Below are 9,483 nucleotides of genomic sequence, written 5' to 3'. Positions count from 1 at the left end.
TGCTAATGAAAAATAAAAATAGTTATGGCCTTTGGGATGTGGTTAATTACCGGCATATTATAATCAATCTACTTATTGTTCACAAGATAACCGTTAACTATGGTTAAATATTAATGTTTATAATGAAGTAATATGATAAGTGTCATTTACATTTACTTGTTGGGTGTAAAACCCAGTGAGTAAGTTTCTACCCATACAAAATCCAACCATAACTAAAACAAATAGTTGTAAACACTATCAATATTAAAATAAATGGGGTTGTATTTATAAAAATAAAAAATTTAGGGTAAAATTTGAAAAAGGAAAAATAAAAGCAAAGGTAAAAAATGAAAGTGAAAATAAGGTTTTGGTTCTTTTTCAAATTTCAAGTACAACTTCAAGTTGTGTTTGAAATTTTCACAGTCAAACACTAATTTTCAGAAAAAAATAAAAATAAAAATGAAAAATTCTCATGGCCAAACGGTTCATAAGTATTACCTGTGGAGCTTCTTTGCATTTTTGCGAAGAACTTGATGGTGAAAAAAAAAAAACGAAGAACTTGGACTGAGACGCCGAGACCCGAGGCACCGATAAGATAAGATAAAATGACACCGATACCATGTATTCTTGATCTTTTATTAGAAATTCCTAAAATAAAATCAGAGCCACTCGTGGTACTGTCTTAGGATATTACAAAGAAAACAAAACCTCAAGATATTTGCCTTTGCTCGTCATGCATTGATAATGGCGTCGTTTTCTTAATTCCCCACCCCCTCACATGGTAGAGATATTATTCATTCTCCTTCTCCTCCTATATAAGAAGTGAGAATGGTGCAGCTGAAGCAGACAGCTCTCAGTTGACATGTCTGCTTACTTTGTTTGAATTTTTCTTGCTTCTAAATTTCTAATTATATCTTAGTAGGCGTTTGGCCGTAAGAATTATTCACTTTATTCCGGATTTTTTTTTTCACTTTTTAGCGTTTAACCATAAGAATTCCGAATACAACTTGAAGTTGTATTCCGGAATATCAAAAACTCTAAAAACTTGTTTTTCAAAAATTTTCACTTTTTTCACTTGTTTACAACTACAATTTCAAAAACTATGGCCAAACACAACTCCAACTCCAACTCCAACTCCAAAATTCCAAAAAAAAATGATTTTTTTTTATTTCTATGGACAAACGGGGCCTTAGTTTGTCTCTTATTTTGTGTAAATAAAACTATTTTTTAGCCCTTTTTGGTAATTATGTTTTCCTGTATCATCAGAAAAGTTATAGCTTCTTACGGGCCCCATTGGTTTTACTAAAGGGACAACTACGTATATATACATCTTAAGGAGGAATATTTACGAAACGTGACGATAGTTTTATATTTACAAAACATAACATTGCAAACCCTATACAAAACATGCTTTTTAAAAATAAATTAAAAATTAATATGGTTACTTAATTGGGCCAAAAAATGGTCTTATTTCACGCAGAATTTAACCGAACATGATTAGAAGACTAATAAACGATCAATTATATCATTTTATATGTGCCTTGGTCCAAGTTCTTCGCAAAAATGCAAAGAAGCACTACAGGTATTTACTAGCACTCCCTCCGTTCCTAAATAAATGGTGTTTTAGGCTTTTCATTTTGTTTCAAAATAAGTGGTGCTTAATGATTTCAAGAAGAAATTGATCTTACTCTTCCAAAACTACCCTTGTTTACATAATCAAGAATTATTAAGTAGCTTTTCTAGGAAAGAGATAACTTAGAAAAAGGTAAAATTTGATTATGGGTAACTTAGTAAAAACACTCTAAATTTTCTAAGATTGAACAATTTCTTAAGGGATGCGCATAAGCTAAAAACACCACTTATTATGAAACGGAGGGAGTAATATATACGATATATTGTTTTCTATGTTTTATTGAGTATGACACTTTTGAGAAATCAACCATTAAAATTTATACTTATCACTAATTTTTTCCTGATGAACTTTTTTATTTGTCAGAGAAACTCAGAGATTGGTACTCAAGAATCCAGATTCCATGCCGTTGTGACTTGTTATATTTATTCGATCGTTTTAAATATTTTTTGACAGGTCAAAGTGATTCTTTATAAGCTATTCCTATGATCCACCAGCGGCAAAATAATGTTTTCTTATAGAGGAGTCAAAACCAAATCTTGATGCCTCCATCTCTTAGTATGTATCCGAGTCGGAGTCAGAATTTGAAGTTTATGGATTCTATCACCGAACCCATAGCTTATTTTGATTTTTGGTTCGTGATTAATATTTATACATATATAATGTGTTTCCTGATACAAATACACGGTTTAAGCAAAAGTTATGAAGTTCGTCCGAACCCGTATCTAATATTGTAACTCTGCCCCTGAACTAAGTCTGAATAAACTCTATTAGTAATTTAGTATATCACAAGACACCTCTCATAAATACCAAATTACAGTTTGTGGAAAATAAGTGGAGCACCAAACTGAGGTTGAATGGTTACTATGGACCGAGGAGCATGTGCATAAGATGGAGAAAGTTCAAAAGAGAAGCTTTGTAGGATCATAGACAAAGCCATCTTTGCTTCTAACATGGCAAAATTTTGTCCAATGCATATTCTAGGACCCCAAGCAAATGGAAAATATGTAACTTGACCCTTTGTTGCACTTGATAGTCCTTCTTTAAATCTCTCTGGATTGAACGTGTTTGCATCTTCACCCCATATTTCTTTATCATGATGTAATAAGAGTATAGGCAAAGAGACTAGTGAACCAGCTGGTAGAGATAATTCTCCTAATACAATGTCTTCGTTAGCTCGCCGACTTATTGTTATTCCTGGGGGATATAGCCGTAATGACTCGTACAAGATCATCGTCACCTACAACAAAAATGCTCCTCTGTCAGTTATATCTAGCATGAATGAGACATGTAAGAATTTAACGTTTCAATTACGGCCACCATTCACTGGGGCTTTTGTCGCCCGCTCCCGTATCATCAGGTCACCAACTTCCTTGACCTTCCAACACTGAGCAAGCTTTAGCCCCCATACGTGGTCTTATGACTTTGCAGATATCTGTGTTTTTGGTAAACAGTCGCTCGAGACTCGTCACTGCCACCCCCTTTGTGAGGAGGCACCCCTTATCCTGAAGTTACGGGGCTTCTTTGCTGCTTCTTTAAATTTTTGTGGCTAAAATACTTCCTATCGCAGGAGTAATCCTCTAGCTTGTAACCAACATAAAGAGAAGTTCTAGAAATGAGATTATCCCTTCTGTTGAAGACATAATTCTTTGATAGATGAGATGGTTACTCAATTCAACATGGTGTCAGAGCAAAGCAGAAATCCTGAGTTCAAGTCTCACCCCACCAATAATCAAAAGAAATTTAGAAGTGCTTGTAGAAGAGACCCCCCTTCCTACGGAAACCATGGCATCTTCTAGTCCGATATCAAATATTAGTATCAAAGTTCAAATTCAAGCACTCAAGCAATAGCAATAACATTGAGAGTAAATACCCATGGCACATAATTAACCAACAAAACTAAAATACTTACAACTTTTAAACGATTTAATCCATCAAAATCTGGTTTCTGATTCCCAAAGACTTGCAGCACCTCTTCTCTGGCCCGTGTCTGCCAATCCTGATACCTGCTCAACAACACCAGGGTCCATAGGAGCAACACTGATGTAGTTTCTTGACCAGCAAAATAGAATAACTTGCATTCTTCAATGACTTCTTCAATGCTCATTCCAAAATTCTTTTTTCCATGCTGTTCAATTTCTTTAAAATTTGATTCAAGCAATATGCCCAATAGATCCTCATTATCAGCATCCCCTGCTTCCATTGCCTTCAATCTTTTATCAATAATACCTCTAATTGAGGACCGAACATCCTTGTTTACTTCCTTCATTCTTCTGTTCCTCTTTGTTGGCAAAAATCTTTGAAATAGTATTACATAAAACAGCAAACCAAAATGCGTTAGATAAGAAAGATAAGGGAAGAAATGTGCATTTCTAATGAACATTATAGTTTGTAATAGAGAACTTTGGCTACAGTTTTCCAATTCTTAGGAAAATTAATTTACCTCCAGCCTGGGATATAAACTGATCGTACAGCTTTGAGAAAATGCTGGGCTTGTTCCTTTTGAAGTTCAAATATCTTTCTACCTTCTTCATAACTACTGCCAAAAGCTGTCCGAGAGATTACATCACAACTCAATTGCTGAAGGTGAGGCCATACATCTATCTCATGCGAGCCTTCAAATGGAACAGCGTCTTCCCATTTGCTCAGCATCTCACTACAGCTCAAGTAAAAAGCTGGAAGCATTTGCTGTTCGAGAAAATGGTGAAAGAGGAAAAATGTCAATGTGACAACACTAAACAGAATTAGGAATACAGATATAGTGGTACCATCACCATCTACAGTAAGTTGCTGGTTCAATCAAAAGAAAGAGCATCTAACAATTAAGGCGAAACACGGTTAGGAATTACAAATCTGTTTATAATAAACAGATCCATTTTGCTGTAATACATCCAAGACATTATTCCACAAATGTAGTCCTCTCTGGATAAAGGAAGAAAAAAATTGGTAAATGCCTATGAACTTAGGCTAAAGAGTCGTGACAAATGATGATCTGGACAAGATTCACATTTTTGAACTATATAATAGGTAGCACAGTTCAGTCGAAATAGTCATGTGTGGAATACAAGCAAGTCCAGACCGAAATATCAGTCAAGTCAAAGTGGAAAAAAATCTTTAGCTGGAACAGTACCAGAGAAGCAAGAGCGAGCATTTTATCGATTGGTGGATAAGAATCTAGAACGTTGAATGATGATGCAGATGCGATTCAACAATGTAGAACCATAAGATCCTTCTATGCTTGTCTAACTCAAATCATATGCAGAATACATAAAAGTATAGATTGAAAGATAAGGAAGGCAAATCAAAGGAGATAGAAAGACTTAGCCGGAGCAGTAGCAAGAGAAGCAAGAGCCAGCATTTTATTCATCGGTGGATTAAAATTTGCGAACATCATAAATTCTGGTTGACCAATCACGAAGTGAAGGAGGGAGACAGGAAGGACAGCAGAGACAAACCTTTAACTTCTCTAGATGGAAAGCAGGATTGATAAGTTTTCTATGTTTGGCCCATTTGTCTTCCTCATAGCTTATTAGTCCTTGTACCAATAATGCTGCTAATGGATTTCCACGAGGCTTTTGATACACATAGGTTTTGGAGAGTACTTCCTTTACAAGCTGAGGGTCCATGATTAGTATTTGTGGTCTTGGACCCAACCATATAAAAGATTTTTTCCCTGCAAGCATATGTCTCAGGATTAACTACTAGTACAAATCTAGAATTATACAACCAAAAAGAAAGAAATCAACGAGTGATCTTCAAAAAATAAAGAAATCAGGAGAAAAGGCTCGTTACAACTTCATCAAATTCGATGCTCCAAGAAAAGGTTAAAGAAACTACATACAGCCTGCAAAAATTTCCTCCAGATAAAGGTCAGGAATTGAGTAAAATCTTGCAATTTTCTATCTTATTTCAATGTTACTGCCTCGAAACAAAGTTGAAAGGGTCAACTAAAAGAAGCAACTTTTGAGTTTACACTATACATGTTAACCAGCCAACTATACTTTACCCTTAACAAGAATGGAGATATTTGGGCTGAGACATGTTTTTTTTGTTTTCCACCCAACTAGAATAAACTTTGATTCAAGATCTTGACAAACTCCTTAAAGTCAGATGGAAAAATTCATCAGAAAAGAGATTTCATTACAGGAAATGATTGCGAAGCTACAAAATTATATATGGGTTCGATTGAATCCCGTAGCTTTTACCCATAGTTCTATATTTGTATTAAAAAAATCATTAAATATGCTACTATTATCAACTACCACCGCTCACCACCTACAATCACCATCTTCATCCACAACGACCATTGTCGTCAATCACTACAATTAACCGTCATCACCACTAGCCACAATTTACACTAATCACCACCAACCACCATTACCACAACAATCACCATTGCTATATATCGCCAACCATTGTCATCATTCACCACACCATTAGCTATCATTATCATCCATCACAATTATTAGTCGCCACCATGAACTACCACCATCACCACTAACTACTACCACAACACCGCCATTAACCAACACCATCCCTGATCGGCACCGACAACTACCACAGCTAGCCATCACCATTACCATCTGTCAGTTTTTAAATTACTTTCTTGGTATAATATTAGATTAATTTAGTGTTTTATGAAATATTATATTCATTAATTTTTAAATAAAAGTAAATTTAATACATTCAGATGTTCAAAAATCAAAAAAAATTAGTATTTAAATCTTAATACATCTTAATATTCACATGTGTATTCAGATTCAGGCGTCTTAATCTAAATCTAAAGATAAAATAAGTTCAATGCTAAAATCAATAAATGTTGAACCCATAAAACTTAGCTCCCGTTTGGCCATAGATTTTGCGAGCATATTTTGAAGATTTGTTTTCAAATCTTTGTTTGGCCATAAAATTTTGACAGATTTTGAAAACAAATCTCCAAATTCCCAAATTCTGGCTCAAACCTATTTTTGGGCCAGCCTTTTCAAATTTTCTAAAAAACTTTTGTGTCTTACCAAAAAAAAAAAAACCTATCTATTTATGACCCAACTAATTCTATCTACCATTTTCCTCCATTAAAGTGTGTCTACCATGTTTTCACAATTAACGCAGTCTCTTCTATAAAGTGAAAATTGTTCGTACAATGTGGAAGATTAGAAAATTGTTCGTACAATGTGGAAGATTATACTCCTATTAAAGAATAACTAGTTACTACCGTTTGTTTTTTTTTTCTTTCACGGATGAATCTTTGTATTGTAATTTGAACTATAGTAGCTAGTAAGTGTGTGATTAGCAATTATTGTTAAAATATCATGTTCTGATTGAATTTTCTAGATAGTTTTTAGAACTTATGAGTGTAAGTAATGTTTCATGTTTTTCAAGACAAAAAGTGAAATATGTTTTGAAAAAAGGAAAAGGGTCAAAAATGCCCCTCTACTTTGGAAAAATTTAAAAAATATCATATAAATTTGGGTCAAAAAATACCCTCCTGCTTGTAACATATATCTGCTTAATGTAAGAATTCTCAAATCCCAAAATAACACGATTTCATTTTTAAACCCGCCCATTTAAATCCGAGCCCAACTACATAAAACTCATGCGCGACCCGAGCATTCACATCTCGGGAAACACTGGGCCGGAGAGCGGTAACGCATATCGATTTCTTATTTAATTAGGTTGGGTTTAAATGGAGCGGGTTTAAAAATAAAATCAGATTGTGTTGGAGATTTACGTTAAGAGAGGGGTATATTAGAAAACTTTACTAATGGGAGGGGTATTTTTGACCCAAATTTATAATGGGGATATTTTTAGCCGAGGGGCATTTTTGACCCTTTTTCCTTTGAAAAACTATGACCAAACACATTTTCAAAACTTGAAAAACTTCACCCAAACCAAATTTTTCAAATTTTTTTTGGGAATCTATGGCCAAACGCTAGCTTAAATTCTAGATACAACTCTGCCTGTAATTATCGAATGAGTGACTGATTGTATAAAATTCTTTTTGTTTTTGTGAAAACATACCATATTTCTTGATGGTTTGAAGAAAGAAAGGCATCATTCTTGGGGCCACATCATCATCAGACAGATTCAAAGGCTTTGAGGTAGCTTCCATAACCATCCCAGAAAGTTCTTTCATGTCCCCATACAATATTCTGTAAGAATTCCCTTTTAGACCTTGTTTTCTCAACAACTGCTCCAACTTCTTTGGAGTGAACCAAATCCAATTCAGCACTCTCCATAGACACACAAACAGAGTAATTACTATGGCAGCACAACATACTTTTACTATCATTTTGTCTGATCTTTAAACAACTAGCTTCTTGACTTGGTTATTAATTTCTACCCCTATAAATATATCTACCATGTCCATAGGGAATTAATAAAACGACGTCGTCATTAATGACAAGCAAAGGAAAATATCTAAGGTTTCCAGTGTGAGCACGTAAATGGGACCATATAAAATCTAACCACTGTCGTTTTTATCTAAGGTTTCCAGTGTGAGCACGTAAATGGGACCATTATATGCAGAAAATCTAACCACTGTCGTTTTTCTTACAGCTGAAGTAGGCTGCTCCATGTTTCACGTTCTGTTTTGGCTATCGTATTGTAATGTATATTCCTTCAGTCTCAATTGTGACACGTTTCGAGATTCGAGAGTCAAAATCTGTGAATTCGGATACGAAATGTTTGATATGATATAATGGTCAAAATCACACCTCAAGTATTATCTTTTTGTGATATCTTTTTGTGAGTTTAAGTATAGAATTATCGGATGTTTGCGTTTTATACCTGCTTGTCATCCGATTGTTGCTCCAGCAGCGCGCTGGCTAATATGCGATAGTGCGTGGTGTGCATTATTTTTTATTTAAAATAATGGTGCAAAATAACTATAATCACGGATAATTAATGGAATTAATTAGAAAATTTAAAAAAAGAAGAGATAATGGTCAAAAATATCAATTTATTGTGAGTTTCTGGCATTAATTGAGGTATGTTTTGAAAAATAGTTAGTAGTAGTTAAGGTAGTAAACACAAACACTTAATAGTTTAGGTGTGTTTTAATAAATAGTTGATAATAATTTGGGTAGAATGTAATCCATTGATAGTTAGTCGAAAGACTCACTTAGCGATGCGAAATTTGTGTTTTATTATTATCTCTTTAGATATTCAAAAACTATATATTATAATTTCTGATCCCAAATACCGTATCGATATGATTAAAAAATCTTAAAATATTGATCGAAATTAATCTAATTTGACTCACAAAAAAATAAAACGACAAATATTGCCAACTTGGATGGAGTATGATTTCTCCTTTGCAAGTGTACCTATTCATGCTTACAATGTACAAATGCTTCAAGTTTGCGCAGTGCCCTTCTTTTTTGTTGTAGTCTTTAATTTTTTAAACAAAACAGTCAGTAGTCTTTAATTTTTGTATGACTATTTCTTTGGTTTTAGGTTCGAGCCACTGTTGATCAAAATTAAAAAAATAATTCAAACTAAATTTGGATTAAGCGAAGTAATTTGCTTGCTTCTAGCGTAAGGCATAAGTTGAATTTTTATTTATGCATTTTTCACTACACTGCTTTTAGGGTTGATTTATGCCTTAAGGCAAAAAAATAAAATTCTTACTTGAAATTTTTAGTATAATGCTTAAAGAACTTAGCTTTTTTCTTATGCGTAAGTACAATTTTGGACAAAAGTTAGGCGTTAAGGAAAGAGTTTCTTAAAGTACAATTTTTTTATGAATAGGCTAATTTTCTTCTCGGCCTCTGCGCTACAATCAAACTGCATCTTGGATTTTTTTAAAAAAATTAGTGAAACAGGTTAAGATAAGACTAATAAATTTTAGGCGAAAAATAAAAATTAAAGGCAGC

The 9,483-nt window shown here is 33.9% G+C and overlaps 1 protein-coding gene across 1 annotated transcript; it reads right to left on the bottom strand.

The window, feature by feature from the left end:
* Nucleotides 1-2,423: 2,423 nt before the first annotated feature.
* LOC132035950 (cytochrome P450 CYP72A219-like) lies at nucleotides 2,424-8,033 on the bottom strand. Its single transcript, XM_059426129.1, has 5 exons — nucleotides 7,628-8,033; nucleotides 5,065-5,282; nucleotides 4,053-4,297; nucleotides 3,522-3,906; nucleotides 2,424-2,849 (listed from the first exon to the last, which is right to left on the bottom strand). The coding sequence occupies exons 1-5, from the start codon at nucleotides 7,896-7,898 to the stop codon at nucleotides 2,424-2,426; spliced, it is 1,545 nt and encodes a 514-aa protein (XP_059282112.1). The 5' UTR covers nucleotides 7,899-8,033.
* Nucleotides 8,034-9,483: the final 1,450 nt, after the last annotated feature.

The sequence above is a fragment of the Lycium ferocissimum genome, chromosome 11 (genome assembly GCF_029784015.1).
Source record: "Lycium ferocissimum isolate CSIRO_LF1 chromosome 11, AGI_CSIRO_Lferr_CH_V1, whole genome shotgun sequence".
Classification (NCBI taxonomy): Eukaryota; Viridiplantae; Streptophyta; class Magnoliopsida; order Solanales; family Solanaceae; genus Lycium; species Lycium ferocissimum.
Note: the sequence above shows the minus strand (reverse complement) of the source record. Positions and strands in the feature narration are given on the sequence as shown.